Below are 21,931 nucleotides of genomic sequence, written 5' to 3' on the forward strand. Positions count from 1 at the left end.
GTAATGAGCTCGGTTTTTAAAATTGGGAAATTAAGACTAAAAAAGTTTTTACTAAATATGCAAACGTATCTTAAGATCCATCATGAAGCATGTGATAAAAAAGTCTCCAAGGAGCTCTTTCTCCCAGCCCTCTCACGCTGGCAGTTTGTGGATCCTGTAGGGGAGAGCCCCTGGGAAGCAGGAAACGAGCCGGGAAGCCCCGGCCTCCGGAGACTGGCGGCGGCCGCAAGGGGCTCAGTATTTCGTGCACTAGGAGGCAGCACCACGCCGAGGAACCCGCACCGGATCCTCCAGCAGGATGTGCAGCCTGGGGCTGGCTGGTGCCTTTGCCCGCCGGGCGTCCCTACCTGAAAAGTAGGCGCGGGCAAAGCAGGCTTGCGGGGTAGTGGCGGGGCCGATTCAATGATTAATTCCCTTCACCTTCTTGGCCTTTGGGCGCCAATCAGTGGGCGTTCGCGAAAGCCAATTTGCTTCCCCTCTCGCTCCCACAGACCTTTAGCGAGCCACGCGGCGCGGCTGGCCTCGCAGACCCGGGCCGGTCCCGCCGAGGGATGCCCTAAGCTCTCTTCAAGCCCTGCCGTGGCTCGCGGACGCTCGGCGCGCCGGGGACTACAGTTTCCAGAGTGCCCTGCGGCGACGGGCGGAGCCGGGGAGTGCCCGCAGCCAATTAAGGGGTCTCCGGGCGCTGCCGGGGAGCGGCAGGTGGAGCCGGGCCGTGGGTGGGCGCGGAGCCAGGTCCCAGGAACGCGTCCCGGGGCTCGCTGGCTGGGCGGGAGTGCGTTGCGAGCGGGGCGGGCAGTCGGGAGGCGGCCCCGGGGACGCGACCGAGCGGGGGCGGGGACCGCGGCCGCCTGCGCGGTTCCGGGTGCTCCCGCCGCGCGCAGCCCGGGGCGCACTTGACCGGGGTCTGGCTGCGGGGAAGGGCGGGTCTGGGGAGAACCCCCGAGCGCCGCGGCGTCTTCCAGCTCCTCCTCCTCGCGGCAGCCGGAGCCACAGCCCGAGCCCGAGTCAGAGCCGGAGCCGGCGCCACCTCGCCCCCCGGCTCGCGCGCCCCCAGCCATGGCTTTTGCCAATTTCCGCCGCATCCTGCGCCTGTCTACCTTCGAGAAGAGAAAGTCCCGCGAATATGAGCACGTCCGCCGGGACGTGGACCCCAACGAGGTGTGGGAGATCGTGGGCGAGCTGGGCGACGGCGCCTTCGGAAAGGTTTACAAGGTGAGGGCGCTGGGGGTGGGTGGCCCCGGGAGCGTGGAGCGGCTCCGGAAGGAAGGGGCGCCGGCCCCCGTCAGCCCTGGCCACGGCTGAGGAGGGCACAGAGGGGCTGCCGGTCTTGAACTCGGGGTCCTGCGCTCCGCCCTGGGGACCCTCACTCAGCCCGGCTGGTCCCTGCGTGCCGGGCGCCCCCTCTGGGCACGGCCGCTGCCCCCAGCTCCGTTTCTGGGTACTTCCTGTGCGTCTGGCACCGCTCTCGGCGCCGCAGGGGGAGACAAAGGGGCGCTTATAGGACCTTGGCATCCGAGACGACGCATCCGCTGTAAAACTAACTGATTCTAGGCATACTTTTTAAGACTGGCCACACAGACGGTGTGAGAACGCTCCGAGGCGTGGAGACCGAGAAACTGGACCCAGGCTGGAAGGGTTGGGATCGGTGGAGTGGGGGACGCACCTGGAAATGAGCCAGAAAAAGGGGTGGCTCTAGAGTGAGGGGTTAGGCTTGGAAAGGTGGGCTCGGGCTGGGCAGCAGGGAGGGGAGGTCAGGGCCCTGTGAATATTGCCCTTCGGGGATCGGATTTGATTGTGTGTGAGTCACAGCCTTCCAGTCTTCAGTCACCTTTCCCTGGAGGAATAAGGGGGCCGAGAGCTTTTGTGGAGGCATGGGTGGGGCAGAGCTGATTAATTCTAGACACGTTTGCAGCAGGTCATTGTCTGGTTCCTGCTCCTGTGAACCAATTCTGAGTTGCTGAGTTGTACTGGGGATGCAAACACATAGGGCTTGACTCCACCCTTTCCCTGATCTCCTTTCCCCCAGGAAACCTTTCCTGAGAGAATCCCCCTTGTTAAGTTGCTGTATAACTCCAGGAGGGATCTTCCTTCCTAAGACACCAGCACCCTCCTTCGGGTTCCAGTAGCTTGTGCACCACTGTGACCCCAGGATTGCTGGACCACAGAAGGGGCTTCTCTGGGCCCACCTGGTCAGGACTTGCCCTCCGCCTTGAAAGTGGTCTGGAGCCTAGTTAGGGAAGTGTAGTCCCGGGAGGACCCAGCATGAGCATCACCTGGGAGCTCCTTAGAAATGCAGAATGGCAGGACCCACCCCAGCCCTGCCAAGTTAAGAGTCTGCATTTGAACAAGATGCTCTGGTGATTGCTAAGCACATTCCTTTTGAGAAGTACTGCTCCTAGACGCAGTTTGAGGCTAAGGGGGCCCATCTGGGTGCCTGTTTGTTACCTTACTACCACCCCTCCGAGCCCGCACTTCCTGTTACAGGGTGGAACCCCACACTGGAGCAGAGGTCCTGTGGTTGGAAAAGCAGGCCTCTGTATAGCTCACACCCGTGCCTTTCAGGCTGCCTTGACTGGCTGCCCCTCTCTTCTTGAGGGCTCTGCATGTTTCTGAGGCCAGGCGGCACATCTTTCTTTACCCTTCTCAGGGTGGCATCTTCCTCCTCGTGGCCCTAGGAGACTGTCCTTAGGCTTGCATCTCTCCCCCTGGACACACAGCCAGGGTCCTTGCCTTCTCCAGACAGACCCTGCCCTTCCAGATGTGCCCTGACCATCATGAGGGCAGCTGGACCCTTGGTCAGCTTACCACATTCTCCTTTTTCCAGAAGGTTCAGTTGATGTTTTTAGTGCATATTGTTGGCTAGCACTGGTATTTTTTTTTCTCCAATAGGGGCTGGCTTTCAGTTGCAAGCTTGCCCCTCTCTCCCAGTGTATCCTGGCTCCATATGGTTTTCTTTTCTTTTTCCCTCCCTCCTCTCCCCTCCCCTCCCCTTCTTTCTAAGATTTTATTTATTTATTTTAGAGAGCAAGAGAGAGCATGGGAGCACTGGTGGGAGGTGGGGGGCTGGCAGAGGGGAGGGAGAGAATCTCAAGGAGACTCCATGCTGAGCACAGAGCCCAAGCGGGGCTGAATCTCAAGACCCTGAGATCATGAGCTGAGCTGAAACCAAGTCGGTCACTCAAAACACTGAGCCACCCAGGTGCCCCTCATTTTCTTTTAAGCCTAAATGCAGAACTTTACTTTTATGCTGGTAAGATTTCCCCTTGTCGGTTTCGCTTGTCATTTCCGCCCGCTTTAGCCCTGTAAAACTCCGCTGCCACTCTGGAAGGTTCATACAAAGGAGCGCATCTGATTCACAAGTTATTTTGTCCCCTGGTTCTCCAGAGCAAGTGGACCCTTTTTAAGTGAATCTAGTTCTCAAAGCTGTGAGCTGGTTGCACCACAGCTCCCCCCCCCCACCTCCGACCCCATGATTTTCTCATAATTAAGACAAAGGACAGCTAGAGCAAGAGAGCCATGTGATGGCCGATGTACCTGGACAATATATTATATCACTTACCCGCTCATCCAGCCCAACCTCATGTTGTATGTGGGGATACTGGGGCCCCTGGAGTAGAAGGGACTAGAACCCAAGGCTCTGAGCTTCAGTTTAAGACTTTCCTTAGTTACCCACTATGGAAGACCCACCCTGGATTGAAGATCCCTGTCAACCTTGCCTCCTATTCCGATGTGCGGCTTTGCTCAGCTCCTTCAAGTTGAAGTGGAGTCAGGTAGTGCTTTACTGAAGACTCTCATCAGTGACCGGAACTCCTTTCCACTTCCTTGTTTCCTGGCATGGCCACTGGGGCAGCAAAGGCCAGCAGTTCCATCTAGGTTTTTTGGCTGGGACCAGAACTTACATGTTGACACAGCGCCTGGGCAGCTAGCTGGCTGTGAACTGGCAAGAGATGGCCAGCGCCGTCTCTTCTCTCTGTCCTAGAACGAGCAGGTTCTCCTGGCAGCCAGCATGGGAAAGTCCTTCCTGAGGACTTCCCTGGTGTATGCTGCCTTAGAAATCTCAATTTGTCACATGCTTGCTAGGACAGGACTCTGACTGCAGATTTCCTGACGACCGACCGTCTTGCAGAAGCTCAAAGCCTAAACATTAGCAGTCTCAAGAAAGGAGCCCCCTTTCTTCTTTTCTCCCCGATAAACCAATGAATAGTTGGCCTCAGGAGAGAAAGAGGAGGGTAGGATTCATTCTGGGCGGAGTCAGGGTCATTCTCACCGAATCCTTATGCAGTGCAAATTGATTTCAAAAGAAAATCATTTCTAGCTCATTACTTGATACAAAGCAAATGTTACACTATATATATGTGGTTTCAAAATTCTTGTCCTTTATCATTTCAGGATGCTTCTTAAACATCCTCTTTATTCTGAAGACAAGGTAGAAAGGGGAGGAAGTGTTTGATATCATCTTGAGTGGAACAAAGGTGCTTTCAAGCAGGACGTGCTTTCTGTTACAGCGGCAGGGCGAGTACTCACGTGCTGAGCACAGAGCGAGCAGACATCAAGAGTTGGGTTAGCAGGCTGAGATGACTTTCCTGCCTTTTTTCCCTCCTTTTTAAAGATTTTATTTATTATTTTTATTATTTTTTAATATATTTATTTGTCAGGGAGAGAGAGCACACGCAGGGGGAGCAGCAGGCAGAGGGAGAAGCAAGTTCCTCGCTGAGCAGGGACCCCGATGCGGGACTTGATCCTAGGACCCTGGGATCATGACCTGAGCCGAAGGCAGACGCTTAATCAGCTGAGCCACCCAGGCGCCCCTAAAGATTTTATTTTTAACTAATCTCTGCGCCCAGCGTGGGGCTCAAACTCACAACCCTGAGACAAAGAGTCGCCCCCTCCACCATCTGAGCCAGCCAGGTGCCCCATTTTTCTGCTTCGTGAAAATTACTTTGGTTTTGATCTTATGTGACCTTTAAGTTGTTAAGAGGTGTATGGTTTTGCAAAATTTGGAGCATACAAGGAACATTTTTTTAGGTAAATGGAAAAGCATCACCCTAAGTCCCATCAATTGCTCTTCACATTTCGATCTATTTCCTTACAGGCTTGATCATTTTTTATGGTGAAAAAAATGTTTTAATGCCGGGTTGTGATCTTACATACCTACAGTGTTTCATACTGTCTTTCATTCCTAGAACTTTCTGTATTATTCTAAATGCTGCCTGCATACCTTCTGGGATGGCTCAGTGCTGCCTTGATGTTTATCTTATTGGCTATTTAACTTTATTTTTTTTAAAGATTTTATTTATTTTAGAGAGAGAGTGTGTTTGTGGGTGGGGGGTGCAGGGAGAGGGGAAAGGGAGAAGAGGAGAGAGAATCTTCAGCAGACTGTGTGCTGAGCACAGAGCCCTGCGCGGGACTCGATCCCACCACCTGAGATCATGACCTGAGCCGAATCCAAGAGCTGGAAGCTTAAGTGACTAAGCCACTCAGGTGCCCCTAACTTTTTTTTTTTTTTTTTTAACAAGTCCTAGTTGATTAAGTGCTCATTATTTAGGTGCCAGGCACTGTGCTAAGAGCTTTACATAATACAGTCAGTTCTGCTCTAAGGTAAATAATGCCTTCCCCAAAAGATCTTGGTGCTGAGCAAAATCAGTAAGAACCTTAAAAGCCTTATAAGACACGGTGCTAAGGGCAGAGCACTTAAAAACTGCAGCAGGAGCCACTAAAAAAAAAAATTATATATATATAGAAACCTAAGGAACGGGTGATGCAGTCGTACGCAAGTTTATGGATAAGACATACAAGGATATTACAATAAATACAGCACTGGAGGGTGACAACGACGCGCTGGGTGCTGTGGCCGTGGTGGCAGGAGCCGTGGCGGCAGGGGAAGCGGTGGGAGGAGCATTATCTGAAGTCAGGCGCTAAGTGGGACCCCAGATGTGGCGTGGCCACAGGCCCCTGACAGATGTCTGAGGCGTATGCCTGTGCGATGTGGGCGTTTCTTCGCCGCGGGTTCGGCTGGGTGCAGTGTTTTCTGTTCACCTAGTGTTTCTGGTCCACAAAACGGCACCCAGGCAAACCCGAATGTAGCGTTTGGATGCAGTTGTTCTGTAATGTATCGATGGTGTCGGGACGACATCGGTGTTTCCGAAGTGAGCCTTAGAGCAGGGCTGTCTGTTGATGAGCGGGTTTGCTAGAAAAGTTCTTGTGTTTTAAATCCTGTTCGGGCTCAGCTCTCAGAAGGGAATTCCCGGGTGGAAGGGAATGCCTCTTTGAGGGCGGATTTTTAAAAGCGAGAGGTCAGTAGAGGCTCCCTTTCGTCCCCTGCTCTGGCCAAGGGCCAATCCCCGAGTTCCCTGGGGCCCTGGATGGGTCTGCCCTCCTGGAGGACGTCAGGTGCCCTCCAGCCCAGAGCCCCATTGTTAACCTTCACCCTTCAAGGGCCACATCCTGCCCTGGCCGCCGGTTCAGACAAAGCGGAGGTTCAGGGAGGTGGGAGCCAGCTGTCAGGCCTTCCGCCCCTCCCGGCCTGGGCCCTGCTTTCGCCTCCTCTCCTGCCCCGAGTTTTAAGGCCTGGGTTTCCGCTTCCTCTGGGGCTGCCCAGGGCTCGGCCTGTGTGCCTCCCCTCCTCCTCCGGAAAGAGATCTGCCCCCAGGCAGTAACCTTATTTCCGCTCAGCCTAGTGTTTTTAAATAGAAGTCCATGCTATTGTGAATGGGTTCCTGGCTTGGTCCTAAACTCCAGTGGCCTGAGCTTCCTGGGGTGTCGCCGACCTCAGGGGGTCCGCTTGTGAGCAGTAGATTTAACACTGCTGGCTGGTCTCTGGCTGGCTCCAGAGCAGGCCCTGGCGTGACGTGAGCTCAACAACTAAGCGGAACCCTAACCCCCACTTCCCTGTGGGGTCCCCTGGCCTCCCGAGGTTACGCGGACCAGGGGACAACCCCAGGGGCTGCCCGCCCCACAGCCCCTGGAAAACAGCCCTGTATGGTCACTCCCAGTTTCAGCTGCCGCTGAGGGCAGTAGGACAGGGTGGTTACGGGAAGAAATTTGGGGCTCAGTGGGATCTGTGTTTCAGGCAGGGCCAGTGACCTCGCACTCCGAGCTTCAGGCTCTTGTCTGCACGGGGGCAAGATAATTTGGAGGAGAGGAGGGCTGAGGGAGCCGGGGAGGAACGGTACGCTTAGCACCTGATCCCTACTCAGGAAGTGGGCGAGAAAGGAAGATACTTTGTTATTTTTTTTTTAACTGCATTTATTTATTTATTTACTTAAGATTTTATTTATTTATTTGAGAGAGAGAGAGCACGAGAGAGGGGAGGATCAGAGGGAGAAGCAGACTCCCTGTTGAGCAGGGAGCCCGATGCGGGACTGGATCCTGGGACTCCAGAATCATGACCTGAGCCGAAGGCAGTCACTTAACCAACTGAGCCACCCAGGCGCCCCGATACTTTGGTATTGTTGATGCTTGTGGTATCAAAAAGAGAAGGTCCTGACTAGTGACTGCCACTTCCCTGGGGACAAGGAAGAAAGAGTGTTTGTAGGGAGAGCCCACCAGTGCGAGCTGGCTTCTTGATGAGTGCCAGGTGGAGACCACACCGGGTGAACTTGTACAAGGGAAACTTGCAGCAACTAAGGAAATCACGGGCCGAACTTCCAAGGCGGACTCCCTGAGCAAGAACGAACGGGTTCCTTTTGTCTAGGGTTAGGATGAGTATTGAGGAAGGGGAGCCTTGTCACTGCAGGTCGAGGCGGCTGTAGGGTCGCGCGTGCGCCTTAAGGAAACCTGCGTCTGCATACAGTGTATGCTGTGTCTAGGGGGCTCGCGCTCCTCCTCGGGCGGAGATTTTCGTGTTCTAATGAGGGGAAGGTGACTGTCGGTCACTCCGTGGGTCCCTCCATGGTCCATCTGCACAGGTGTGAGTCGGGGGTAAGCTCCAGCCGGTCGGGGGGTGGGGTCTGGGTGGGCGGAGCTCTTTGTGCTGGCTGTCATCATTGCTGGGGGGTAGTTTTGGTCCCCATCGTGGGATGCTGTGTCCACCGTGTCTTTGGCCGGAGTGAAGAGAGAAGCTGGAAAGAGGAGCCTGAGGGAAAAGGAGGGACGGAGGTGGGCGTGTACAAGCAGGGGAGCAGTAAAGGTCAGGTCGTGGGGTCTGGCGGGTGAAGGTAGCTCGGGTCTCACACCAGGGCTTCCCCACCTTGGCACTGTTGAGGTTGGGGGCGGGGGGAGTAGTTTGTGGGAGGGGCTGTCCCGCGCGTGGGAGGATGGTAGCAGGAGCCTTAGCTTCTGTTCATTAGGAACACCACCAGTCCTGGACCCTCCTCCCCCGGGGCCCCCCAGTTGTGACAGCCAAAAATGTCTCCAGGCATTACCACGTGTCTCCTGGGGGCAGAGTTGCTCCAGCTGAGCTCCACTGCCTGATACAAGCGAACTGGTTCGATTCGGTTTGGCAAACAGTATTAATTCACGTCTGTGTGTCAAGTCCCCAAGTGTATGATGAAAGACTCAGGCCTTGCAGCCAGATGGACCGGGATCCAAATCCTGGCTGTCCCGCTTCGTAGATGAGCGATCTCAGGCCAGTGGCTGGTTTCTCATGTGTAGAGCCTGTTTCCTCATGTGTGGGGTGGGGCTGAGCCAAGTACTCACCCCACAGGAAAGGCACAGCATTTGGCTCCTAGGAGGTGCTCAGCGTGGCCTTCGGCCTCCCCTGCTGCCGGGCGCCCGGGGTGGGGGGAGGGAGAGCGGGTTCTGCGGGTTGAGTGAGCTGTAGCAGGACAAAGGCAGGGCTCATGGGGAAAGGGGAAGGCTGCCACCAGGCAGGGCAGGTGCAGTGGCGATAGCAAGCTGGAGGGAAGCCTGGCCCAGGAAAGAGGCCATAGAGTAAGTCCTGAGGTTGGCAGTCGGTGGCCCTGGAGGCTGGTATGGCCTGTGGACTGATTTGTGTGGCTCCCACGGTGGCTGAACCAACGTTGAAGTTGTTGCCAGCATTTTGAAATCATATTTCACATAAAGGCCCCCTTCCCTCTGGCTACCACCAGTGTATTCTCTGTATTGAGGAGTCTGTTTTTGGTTGGTTGTTTTGTTTTCTAGATTCCACATATAAATGAAATCATATGGCATTTGTCTTTCTCTGACTGACTTCACTTAGCATGAAACCCGTTAGGCCCATCCACGTTGTCTCAGATGGCAAGCCCTCAGTCTGTTTTATGGCTAATAGTAATGCATCGTCTTTACCCATTCGTCCATTAGTGGACTCATGAGTTGCTCCCGTGTCTGGCTATTGTAAATAATGCTGCAGTAAACAGAGGGGCGCAGAGGTCTTTTTGAATGAGTGTTTTGCTTTCTTTGGGTAAATACCTAGTAGTGGAAATACTGGGTTGTGTGGTATCTCTTTTTTTTAAAAACATTTATTTATCTAGAGAGAGAGTGTGTGCACATGCGTACGTGGTGGGGGGGGCAGGAGGAAGAGGGAGAGAGAGAATCTGAAGCAGACTCCCTGCTGAGCGTGAGGCCCATCGCGGGGCTCAATATCACAACCCGAGATCATGACCTGAGCCGAAATCAAGAGTTGGAGGCTTCAGCGACGGCACTACTCAGGCGCCCCTGGTATGTCTATTTTTAATTGCTTGAGGGACCTCCATACTCTTCTCCACAGTGGCTGCCCTGATTTACATTCCCACCAGTAGCGTACGAGCTTCCCTTTTTCCACGTCCTCACCAATTCTTATTGATTCCTGTGTATTTGATACAAGAAGTCCCGACCCGTGTGAGGTGGTATCTCTTTGTGGTTCGGATTTGCATTTCCCTGATGATGAGTGACGCTGAGCATCTTTTCATGTGTCTGTTGGCCACCTGTGTAATAGTATATGTTATTTAACGTGATGTAGCCAAGTATCATTTTAGCATGTAATAATCAATATGGAATGGAAAAGATATTTACTTACTGATTTGTTTTTTAAAAAAAACTTTTTATTTTCATGGGACTCGAACTCATAACCCCGAGATCAGGAGTCTCTCACTCTACTGACAGTGCTGGCCAGATGCCCCGAAAGAGACTTCAGTATTCTTATTCCACACTCAGTCTTTGGAATCGGTTTTTGTGTTTACAGCCCATCTCAGCCTGGACTAGCCACGTTTCAGGTGCCCAGTAGCGACATGTGGCCGCTATCCTGTGCAGTGCGGATTTGGCCTCTGATGTTCAGCCCCACCCTGTGCCCTCCTTCCAGCCCCTTCTATACATTGCAGTTGCCTCCTCGAGTCCAGTGGTCAGTAGGTTTGGGAGTTGGGCTTGGCCGGAAGGGCTGGCCAGGGCAGGGCCAGATCAAGAACACTATTTGGGACCAAGTCAAGAAGGCCTTGAATGGCAGGCTGAGGAATTTGGTTGTGATGGTTTTGAGGTCAGCTAATGTCCTGCTTGCCCTGAGTCCCCAGGGCCTGACCAGGGCAGCCTCGTGCAATGTTAGAGAGGAGCTCTTTTTGGGTGGTCACCAGAGTAGGGGACTTAGGGGGTGCCAGAGCCAGGTTTCCTGGCTGCGCAAGGCCGGGGTGGCTACTGATGAGTGAAGGCTGGGACAGAGTGGCCACACCCTGGTGACTATAGCAGGTGGGGGTAGGAGGGAAGGCCAGAGCTGTGGTCGGGGCCCCGGTCAGAGCCCAGGGAGAGGAAGTAACTGATGGAAGGCAACCAGCCCAAGAACAAGATGTTGTACGTGGGTGGGTGGCAAGAAGATTCTAGAGAGCAAGGGATGGTTGTAAGGAGGAGGCAAGAAAGCAGAGAGGGTGAGGAGGGAAGGGAAGCTGACGTTTGCTGGGGATCGGAGATGGCACAGGAACTTGGATGAGTTTCTGGAGTTAAAGTCTGGCTTTCTACGTCTTGTGGGTTGTGGGATCCCGAGAAAGTACTTAGGCTACCTCTGTGTCTTTAGCTGCAAAGGGGCGCTGGGACTAGGACCACCTCATAAGGGGATTGGAAGGTGAAATAACCCATGGAAACCACTTGGCTCAGGACCTCAGAAAAGCTCAGATAAACGTTAGCCGTCAGAACGATTAATTGAGCACCTACTATGTGCCAGGCACTGCGGGTTCCAAGGTGAACAAGGTGAGTGAGTGGGGAGTTGCTCTTCTCTGTTCACCATTTATGCTTCTGCTAGCCCCATGAAAGCCAGGGGTCAGCAGCCTCACTCCACACCTGATGAAGCAGAGGCCCAGAGGGGCACATGGGTTGATTTGCTGAGACTCACACAGCTTTTCCATGGCAAAGCTGGGACTTGACCCTCGATGTCTCTGGCTGGGAGCCTGTGCCTTTTCTCCTGTACGGTATGAAGGGAAAGACGAAGGGTGTGAGGAGAGGACCCAGGGTCCCTTCAGTGTGGTGTCTCTGTGGCCTTGGTGTGTTTGGAGCCCAGGAATGCGACCCTCCTTCCTAGGCCTGCCTCAGCCTCAGCTGGGTCTGAGCCCCCAGACGGTGGGGGTGGCCTGTCACACAGAGGAAGTGGTGACGGGTGTAGGAGCGGGTGTAGGCAGGGCTCCGGCTCACAGAGGAAGTGGCAGGGGAAGTGGGCGAGTGTCACGGTGGGGAAGCTGGGTGCTCCTGGCCTCCTCCTGGAGCTCTGGTGGGTGTGGGCCTGCTGTGCCACAGCATCCTAAGGCTCGGGGTGCTCCTGGGTGCTTCCTCCTCCCTTCCCCATTCTCCCCACCCCTTCTCCCTCCCTCCCCTGCACTCACCTTCCTCTTCACTCACTCTTTTCCCTCTTCCCCTTTCTCTCTGCTTTCTCCTTTGCTGCATTTTTTTTTTCTTTCTTTCCCCATAGCTTGCTTATTTTGTTTTCTTACACTAACAGGCAATACCAGAGCCAGAATTCAGGCCCTGAGACCCAAGAGGTTTGACCACATGCTGGTGACTGAAGAGTTAACTCTAGCCAGCCTCTGTCTGGAGGGTGGGGGGATGGGGCCACTGAGAGGAGCTGAAGAAAGTATATCCCTTTTCTGTCACAGGACCTTTGCACTTGCTGTTCTCTCTGCCTGCCACTCTCTTCCTACTACTCTGCACAGCCAGGGCTCCTGCTCATCCCCTGGGTCTCAGTTCACATGTCCCCTCTCAGAGAGGCCTGCCCTGTCCACCCGTGCCTCCCTGACCGAGGTGGTAGTGCTGATTTCCTTCAGAGCTCCAGTCACAGACTAGGTTTCCTTAGTGTGTCTCCTTGTTTATTTTCTTTTCTCTCCGGAAGCTGTAAGGCCCCTGAAGGCAGGACCTTCTTGTGGCTAAAACAGTAGATGCTTGTGGTAGAGGCTTAGTTAACTTCTGCTGAGTGAGTGAACCGTGAATGAGTAAATGGCAGCCCGCCTCCCTCCCTCTGGGCAGGCCCAGCACTGTGATGATGAGCGTAGGCCCGGGGATCAGTGCGGAGCTTTCTCCTAGTTTCCCTGCCTACTTGCTGTGTGACCTTGGGAAAGTCACTTCACCTCTCTGAGCCTCAGTAGCTTGAGCTGGAAAATGGAGAATCAAATTAGTGCTTCCCTGAGAAAACTTGGGAAGACTGAGTCATGGCCAGTCCTTCACACAGTGCTCAGAATGGAGGGAGAAGGGAAGGTGGCTGTCATCGTCGTCATTGCGCTGACGATTCTTTCTGCTGATGGACCAGAACGGCTTCCTGAGGATTGGTGGGCAGAGTCCTTGGAGGCCCCTGGCCCACCTCCCCTTGTTTGTCATGCAGGAGGCTGCTTCCTGCATCGATGTTGGTGCGATGTGTTCCTGGCGGGGGAGCCTGGAGCTTCTTTCTCTCTCGCCCTGTTATGACGGTGAGCGTGATTCAGTGATAAAGGGGCTCCGCTTCGCAGTCTCAGCCCCGCGCTGCTGCCCGTGGCCCTGGCCGGTCAGTCGGGGGCGGCCGAGGCCACTCTGGTTGGTGGAAGAGCGACATTCGTGCCCCGAAGGGCGCGCCTGCCTTTGCCCTCCTTCCTGGAAAGCTCCAGCCTGTTTTGTCTGGGAGCCCAGGCCCCATTCTTGGCCTCGGAGGCTGTTGCCACCATCAAAGCTGGCTTTGTCACCCTGAGGCAATGACCCCATCAGCGCTGGCCCGCTTCCCTGTTTGGCCTTGGGGTTCTTGCTACCCTTGTGCGTCTCGGAGGGCCCTAGGGCCCCAGCTCTCTTTCAAGCCTCTTCCTTCCTCAAGTGCCCTCCACCCCCCCACTAGGAGGTGACAGGGAAGCTCCTGCTGCTGCTATTGGCCCAGGAGGGGGGACTGGTGCCTGTGTTACTGAGGAACCCGGGCCAACTGTGTGCCGAGCCTCTGCTCTGTGTGCAGAGCATCCACCGCGGCCAGCAAGGTGATCCTCAGAAGACCTGTGGAGCACCCCACCTCCCGCCGGAGCCCCGCCTCTGAGGCTCCCGACTTGGTGCCTTTCACTTCCCAAGTCCCAGCTCGGCCACTGTCTCTACTGTGTGACTTGGGGCGAGGGACGTTGCCTCAGTTTCCTTTCCTGCAAAATGGGGATAATACCGTCTGTCTCACAAGTGGGACATCCTTCTTGTCCCACACCATGGAATATTGGTAGGAGGTACTCCCAAAGGCTAAAGGCAGTTATCTCTGGGATTATGGGTGGTGTTTTTGAATTGAAGTATAATTCATGTAGTGTTACGTGCGTTTCAGCTGTACCACGTAATGATTCAGCAGTTCTCTGTCTTTATGCCTCTGTCTTATGAGGCCAGTCCCCAAGGACACGCAGCCAGGAGACAGCAGGACTGACCTGAGCATAGCTTCACACGTTTTAGATCTAGCGTCAGCCAGGGCATGGGGGCGGGCTACCCGCTTGCGTGACCCCGAGGCCTGAAGTGGCCCAGCCACTCGGAGAGCCGTCTGGCGTCTGGAATAAGTCTCAGGCCTTTGGATGCTGCACCGTGGGGTGGTGTGGGGGCCCGACAGTAGGTCCGATCTGAGCTGGACCTGCCATTCAGCGGAATGGTCTGTAGCTCTGGGAGGCGACGCTGGGGAGGAGTGTTTTGTGACCCAAAGGGCTGTTTGTGACCTCTGGTAAATGGCAGGACAGTCATTGCAGACAACGTAGATGCGTACTGTTCGGTGAAACCGCCAGTCCGTGTGTGCAGTTCAAGCCCACATTTATTTATTTGAACTATTTTATTTATTTATTTGACAGAGAGACAGCGAGAGAGGGAACACAAGCAGGGGCAGTGGGAGAGGAAGAAGCAGGCTCATAGCGGAGGAGCCTGATGTGGGGCTCGATCCCGTAACGCCGGGATCACGCCCTGAGCCAAAGGCAGACGCTTAATGACTGCACCACCCAGGCGCCCCCACTTTTATTTATTTTTTAGTTTTATTTTAAAGATTGTATTTATTTATTCGAGAGGGAGAGAGACAAAGATAGTGACAGAGATAGAGCACAAGCGGGGAGGAGAGGGAGAAGCAGGCTCCCCACTGAGCCGAGAACCCCATGGGGAACTCGATCCCAGGACCCCGGGATCACGACCCGAGCCGAAGGCAGATGCCCAACCATCTGAGCCACCCGGGCACCCCTAATCCCACTTTTATAAAGTAGGGAAGCATGTATTTGTGGAGAGCGAGAGAATAACGAGCAGAAGTTTGTGGGGTGCTCACTACGGTCCAGCTCCGTTCGAAGCATCTTTCATGTGTGAACCCACTGAACGCCCACGGCAGCCTGTGAGGCAGGAGCTACGAACGTCTTTAGTGGACGAAGGAGGAACGTGAGGGTCACACAAGTCCCCTGAGGTCACACAGCTGGGAAGTGTTAAGGTGGGTACGGCCACACCGCGGCATACTGGAGGGGCTCCAGAATGCAGCAGGGGAACCGCAGGATGATTCAGGAATCCTGTGTGATACTCCATGCTTGCTGCAGTAAGCGTGGTCACCATCTGTCACCGAACGACGTTATCACAGTGTTATTGACTATATTCCCCATATTGTATTTTTATCTCCAGGACTTCCGTATTTTATAACTGGAAGTTTATACCTCTTTTTTTTTTTTTTAAGATTTTATTTATTTATGCGACAGAGAGACAGCCAGCGAGAGAGGGAACACAGCAGGGGAGAGGGAGAGGAAGAAGCAGGCTCCCAGCCGAGGAGCCCGATGTGGGACTCGATCCCGGAACGCCGGGATCACGCCCTGAACCGAAGGCAGACGCTTAACGACTGCGCTACCCAGGCGCCCCCTTTTTTTTTCCTTTTTAAAGATTTTATTTATTTGACACATACAGAGAGAGAGCACACAAGCAGGGGGGAGCGGCAGGCAGAAGGAGAAGGAGAATCAGGATCCCCGGGAGCAAGGAGCCTGATATGGGGCTCGATCCCAGGACCCTGCGATCATGACCTGAGCTCAAGGCAGACTTTTAACTGACTGAACCACCCGGGCGCCCCAAGTGTGTACCTCTTAATCCCCTTTATTTCTCCCGCCCCCCACCCGCCTCTGGCAAGCACTAGTTCTCTGTATTTAAGAGTCTGTTTGTTTTCTAGATTCCACATATAAGTGAGATCATAGGGTATGTGTCTTCCTGTTTCCTTTGTTTCACTTAACATAATACCTTCTAGGTCCACTCAAGGGATTAAGGGTGCTTTGTCTTCTTCGTAATGTTATATCTTGAAGACGGTCTTTAATGAGTGTGTGTTGCTTTTAAAATAATAAAAAACAGCACAGAAAGTACTGTTGATTGAAAACATGGAGCAGTTTTCACCTCCGAGGTTTGGAACTGCCTGGAAAGTGGGGCTGCTAAGAGCGCGCGTCCCCCAGGGTTGTGGTGACGATGGAGTGAGGTAAGCCCTGTACGCTGTGCGGCTGGTGCGGGTCGCAGAGGAGGCCCTGGCTCAAGCTGCTCCCTTCTTCTCTCCCTCCCCTGGGCCATTGACCCCAGGCTGCCCTGCTGCCGTGACTCAGCACCCATTCCCCTCTGGGCCCTGCTCCAGGGAGAGGGAGCTCTGGAGAGGTGGGAGCAGAGGCCCTGTATCACCTCACCTCCTTTATCAGCAGTAGGTGGGGTTGGACCCCCATCACTTCTGAAGAGCTGAGATCTGAAGGCTCCCACCTCCCTGGCCAAGGACAGGTTGCCCGGGTTTTCGGTCAAGGCCGTGGCGTGGTGTCTTTGAGGCCAATCCTGTTGGGTTTTGGTATTTTCATGTGCTAGCCCTCCTGGCTTTGGAGGCTCCGGGTTTCCCTGCTGTGCCCGGATGGCTCGCCAGGCTTCTCTTCCCCGAGGGAGAGGGTATTAAATGGCCGGCTTTGGAAGGCACGCCACCCCTCTGCTTTGTGCCTCACGATCTTTACGTCCTTAAGTGTCTCCTGTTCTGAGACTCAGCCGTCTCATTTGTCGCGAGCTGAAACTTGGCCCAGCGATTATTGATAGGGAAGTGGTTTCTGTCCACTTGGCAGGACTCATTAACTGTGTGTGCCCTGCTCAGTCAAAGGCTTTGGCTTCTCCGAGGTGTAGAGGAGACCGCGTTCAAAACCAGAGACCAGCGAGAGATTCAGGCATATACATATATTGGGGAGAAAATGGACTTCTTGTCACTTTCCTTTCTGTGCTTACGTGGGGGCGTCATTTCTTTTTGTTTGCACACAGATATGAGCACCAATTCATCCATCCGTTGTTTTAAAATACTTAGTGTAGGGGCGCCTGCGTGGCACAGTCATTAAGCGTCTGCCTTCGGCTCAGGGCGTGATCCCGGCGTTCTGGGATCGAGCCCCACATCAGGCTCCTCCGCTATGAGCCTGCTTCTTCCTCTCCCACTCCCCCTGCTTGTGTTCCCTCTCTCGCTGGCTGTCTCTCTCTGTCAAATAAATAAAATCTTTAAAAAAAAAAATACTTAGTGTATTTTAGTGCTAAACGTAATAATAGTAGATATATTGGTGAGCAAGGTAGACATGCTTTTAGGCTTTTGAAAATCAAAAATACACAATTCTAAGAGAGGACTTAGTGGATTGATTAACAGCCAGTAGTTGACTGATTAACCCACGGTGGCTTCTAAACTTTCTCCTGTGTCTCTGGAATTGTCCACGGGGCTGTCAGAAAGCGACAGCCTGGTTCCTTGCCTTCCTGAAAGGGTACTGAGCTGGTAAGTGGTAGAGTTGGAATTTGAACCTAGGTCCCATGCTGTTTCCATTCCACAAATCACTTGGAAATTTGCCCATTTCTGGGTTGGACAAGGTAGGGACATGGTGGGATGCAGTAGGTTAGGTATTTGTAGAAGTAACTGTCTTGGCTACATTATCGAGGGCCGGAGAGAGTCTGGTATTCGTAGAAGCCAAGGACAAGGCAGGCTCAAGTGCCTTTTGGGAAAAAGACTTAATTGATGTTTACTGCCTGGTCCTACTTTTCATTCCTTTATTCCTCTCTCATATCTACCTGTTCTCCCATCCGCCCATTCGTGCTTCTGCTCACTCACTCTCCCATCCGTCCATCAGTCCATCCTCCCACGTGCCCATCCTTCCATACCCTCCCTCCCTCCCATTCATCCCCCCTCCATCTAGCTACCCCCCTACCCTCCCATTCATCCGTCCACTGCCCATCTGCCTGTCTGCCCACCCATTCTTCCATCTTCCCACTCACCCACCCTCCCATGTTCCTATCTATCCACTGGCTATTTTGGGGCTAGGCTCTGGGGGGTAGACTAAAGTGAATCAGACATGGGCTTAGCCTTTCAGAGCTCACAGCCAGGTTAGAGAATCTTGGAACACAAATGACTGGGGCACCGGGAGGTCTGTGGAGAAAGGTTTAATAAGGTGTGAAATAGTGGTCAGGAGCTGGGGTTCTGAGCATTTCACGGAACAGGCTGCGATTGAGTTAGACTTTGTGGAATCAGCACAGTAGGGGGAAGACAGTCCAGGTGGAGGAAAGAGCAGAAGGAAAGGCATGAAAGTAGGAGGCAGGAGGGCACTGGCCATGGCGGGGGGTGGATATAGGGGGGGTGGCGGAATCCTGGAAAAATAGGCAGGGCAAGTCACCAGGGCCCTGCGTGCCAGGCCAGGGTGTTCAGGCTTTGTGTCAGGCAGCAGGGAGCCGTTGACAAGTGCCCAAAGAGGGATTCTGGTTGAAGGCCATGAGGGAAGAGCTGGGGAAGGAGGACTGGCACACCTGGAAACTGGGTGGGAGCCCCTGGAGAGGTTTCCTCTAGGGGGCTTCTGAGGGGAAAGCTGGGCCTGCGTCAAGTCCTGACAGTGCTTCCTAGCTGGGTGGCCTGGGCCCGGGGCCTGCCTTTTCGCTTAACAGGAGCAGACAGCAGTGCTCTGCATACCTCATGGACCCAGCTGGATGCAGGTGGGGTGCTGCTTATCCTGCCTCCAGAGACCCTAGGAGGCCTTGGCAGGCCGCCATCTTCCTGAGGCCCACAAGACCCAAACCTCTGGAAGGCTAGGCTGTGGTCCACGGGCTCCACTCCTCAACTGACTCATGCGTGTCAGCCAGGGGCATTAGTGGAGTCTGAGCCCAAGGCCACCTTGGCCGCCTATCCTGGCTCTGTGTCTGCTGCCCTCAGAACACCCTGCTTGCATTTCTGTTGGGCCCTTTCCCTGCACGTAGCCGGTCCTGCTGTGACCTTCCAGGGCCAGATTTCCTCCCTCGGTAATAGAGTCGAAGCCTTTCCTGTGATGAGTAACAGATGTCGCCGTGCGAAGAGAAAATGCTTTCGGGCAGGGACGTCACAGCCGTACACTGCAGGACGCAGACCGAGTCCCTCCTCGGTTCCAGTGGCCTGAACCGTATTTGACACAGCCATCCGGAATCAAGAGGAGGGGGAAAATGGAAAGCTTTAGCCTTGTCTCCTCCGTTCTCTGGCTCTGACCGCACGCCCAGGCTGCTCGTCTGACAGGCCCGCCGGGAGCCTTCCCTCACGCCTGCCGCCCAGCCACGCTGCTAGGAGCCCTCACTCGTGAGTGGTCACCACTGAGCTGCTTCTTCCCCCTCTTTGACGGGAGACCTTTGTTTCTTCCTAGAGAAAGAAATACATGTCTGAGGCTGGGTCTGGAACATGGGAGTGAGTTTTAGATGCCCCCTCACCTTGGTGAGAAAGTATTTTCTGCCAGGTGCGGCCCTGTATGCAGAGCTGCCAGTAGAACTTTTTGCAGTGTCGGCAGTATTCGGTTTCTGCTCTCTTCAGTGTGGCAGCCACCACGCTGGACAGACGAGGGTGCCCATCCCTGGATATAGTGAAGACAAGGTCAAGATAAAGTGGTCCCTTCTGGGCACCATGCCCGGTCTGTCCTGGCTGGGACCCCTGTGGATAATTGTCGATGTCATTGAGTGAAATCAATTTTCATAAACCGCTGGTACTCCGTATGCTCTGTTTTCAGGTCCTCCTTATTTTATTTTTTTTATTTTTTTTTATTTTTTTTAAAGATTTTATTTATTTATGTGACAGAGAGACAGCCAGCGAGAGAGGGAACACAGCAGGGGAGTGGGAGAGGAAGAAGCAGGCTCATAGCGGAGGAGCCTGACGTGGGGCTCGATCCCGGAACGCCAGGATCACGCCCTGAGCCGAAGGCAGACGCTTAACGACTGTGCCACCCAGGCGCCCCTGTTTTCAGGTCCTCCTTATTCGTGGATGCCCAGAATTTTCCCCAAAGTTCTAACTTAGCTACAATTTTATTATCCTGCTTTGTCGACTGTTATGGCTGTTTTCTCTCATTACTGTACTGGCCTCCTTTTTATCGTTTTGAAGGGCTGCTCCTATCCCACTAAGTTAACCGTTGTCTTACGGTTGAACAGTTAGTTTATTTGCACTTTTTGCCGTCATTCCCGACTGCTGTGAACATGATCCTAGTACCTTTCCTTTGTTGTCTTTATTTGAATAATTTCCTGGCCTTAAATTCTTAGGAATGAGGGATAGCAGGCTTTAAAAACCTGTTGCCGGTTTTTGTCTTCGGAAGATTGAGCCCGTTGTTGTCAGTAATGAGCATACCCATTTTACCACCTGTTTGGTCTCCAGCACTGGAGGTTCCCGTCATTCCTTGTTTCTGGTAATTTAATGAACAAGAAAATTCTTCTGGCAGAAGAATCCCCTGGTGTCTGTTGCCCGTGGCCCGTGAGTAACCACGTTTTCTACTTGGGTCTTTGTGTCCTGGACTATCAGGTAGGTCCTCTGAGAGGCCTCAGGGAAGGTCACTGGGTAGGTCGTGGCGACCCGTTTGAAGGTGGCCTCTGTTACACGTGCGTCGTGTGGTGAGGTACGTCTGTGGACCTGTGTTCTCTGCTGGAATACCCCCGGAGATGGCGAACTTACTTACTGTCTGGTGGCAAACGTCGGAAGTCCGGAAGGGGGTTTATTGGCTCATGGAACTGAAAAGTCTACGGATAGATCCTGTCTTCAGGAACAGCTGGCTCCCGGTGTCCCCAGACCTCATCATATGCCCTCCATTTGTGGGCCCCGTTGCCTTTGTCAGGGCCTCCTCCTCAGGCAGGGTCTCTGAAGGATTGGCCACATGGGCTATAAGACTCTCCAGCCTTTCATTCTGTCAGTTTAGCAACCCCAGAGAAAGAAAAAAGCTGCTTTCCTGATAACTTAGCCCCAAACCCCAAAACCCAAAACTAACCCAGAACCACCCAGATACAGCCCCGTTGGCCTGCTTTGGGTCACTTGTGCAAGTGTGAGCCACTGGCTATGGCTGAGAGGGCCAGGAATGGGTGGCTGGGCCTGGGCTGTGCACTGGGACCTGGTGGGCCCAGCTCCTTATGACTCCCTTGTACCAAGGGGGAGAGGCAGTTGCCAAAGGGAAGGAGAGCTGTGAGTCTGCAAGGGGATAAGGCAGCTGTCCCAGATTGGACCTTGGTCACTGCATTCACCTTTGTGGACTGAGTTTCCTTATCTGCAGAGGAGATTGGGGAGTTGGGGTGTAGGAGTGGTGGCTAATGTTCTTTTTGGTCTCTGAGTTCTGCGATACCAGCTCTTTCCCTGGAGGAGGAGGGAGGGACACAGTGATCAGCCTGCGGCTGGGAGGAAAGGGGGTGGGCCTGGGGGTGGTCCCCATCAGCTGCTGCTTTGTGGTTGACTTTTAGGAAGCCCCTGGCCCCTGACTGGACTGGCCGGGCCCCTTGGGTGGGGCAGGGCTCCCTGCTGGGAGAGTTGTCCCCACCTCCTCCAGGCTGGGCCCCGAGAGCTGCACAAGGGGGAAGATTGTTCCCACAGAGGTGCCCGGGCCAGTAAACACAAGTGGCCACTGTGTGTCTGCTCTCAAGGGTGTGGGCTGAGGCGTTAGTCACTGCCAGCCAGCAGTGGAGGGCTGGGCGAGGGCTCCCCCGTCCTTCGCTGGACCCCAGCCTTGCCTCAGCCAGTGGGAGAGATGGACGTCAGAGGCCACAGGCAGCCACTTGTTCTTTATGTGACTCCTTGCCTGTCAACTCCCACAGGTGCCCCATTCACTTGGACCACCCTTAGCTTTCCAAGACCCACCCACTCTGCAAGATGCCCTCACATCTGACCACGGAGGGAGCCTGGGCGTCATTTCCCCACCCTTCTACTGTACGAGGGGGAGACTGAGGCCCCAGACAGCCCCTTTGCCGAATTTGACCTCGGGCAAAGAGGTCAGCACATGGACGCTGAAGCCACAAGGGCCTGAATTCACCTCCCAGCCCTGTTATTTACCTGCTGTGTGTCCTCGAGCAAGGGACTTCACCTCTCTGAGCATCAGTTTTCTTCTCTATAAAACGAGGCTCTGAATAGTACCTCCTGTAAAAATTAATCACGGGGATCAAACAGTGTCCTCTGTGCCCTCTCTAGGCCCCGTAGCTTCGGCTAGTTTCATTTTCAAGCTCTGCTTGCAAGCGCGTGTCCCAACAGCCCTAGGCCTGCCGCCTCGTGCCGGAGGCTGGCGCCGAGCGGGCTTTGGGGCAACGTCAGCTGCTTCTGCTCCGGTTCGGAGCTTGCATCTCACTGGCTAACGTGACCACGTTCTTCTCCCTGAGCCAGTCGTGTTCTGATTGA

The 21,931-nt window shown here is 54.2% G+C and overlaps 1 protein-coding gene across 1 annotated transcript in view; it reads left to right on the top strand.

Annotated features, from left to right (window-relative positions):
* The first annotated feature begins 871 nt into the window (after positions 1 to 871).
* Positions 872 to 21,931, top strand: part of STK10 (serine/threonine kinase 10) — a 127,335-nt gene continuing 106,275 nt past the window's right edge. Inside the window, exon 1 of the mRNA XM_040630293.1 lies at positions 872 to 1,215. Coding sequence (XP_040486227.1) covers positions 1,060 to 1,215 — 156 coding nt within the window. The 5' untranslated portion in view covers positions 872 to 1,059. The remainder of the gene's footprint in view (positions 1,216 to 21,931) is intronic.

The sequence above is a fragment of the Ursus maritimus genome, unplaced genomic scaffold, assembly GCF_017311325.1.
Source record: "Ursus maritimus isolate PB19 unplaced genomic scaffold, ASM1731132v1 scaffold_15, whole genome shotgun sequence".
In the NCBI taxonomy this organism is placed as follows: domain Eukaryota; kingdom Metazoa; phylum Chordata; class Mammalia; order Carnivora; family Ursidae; genus Ursus; species Ursus maritimus.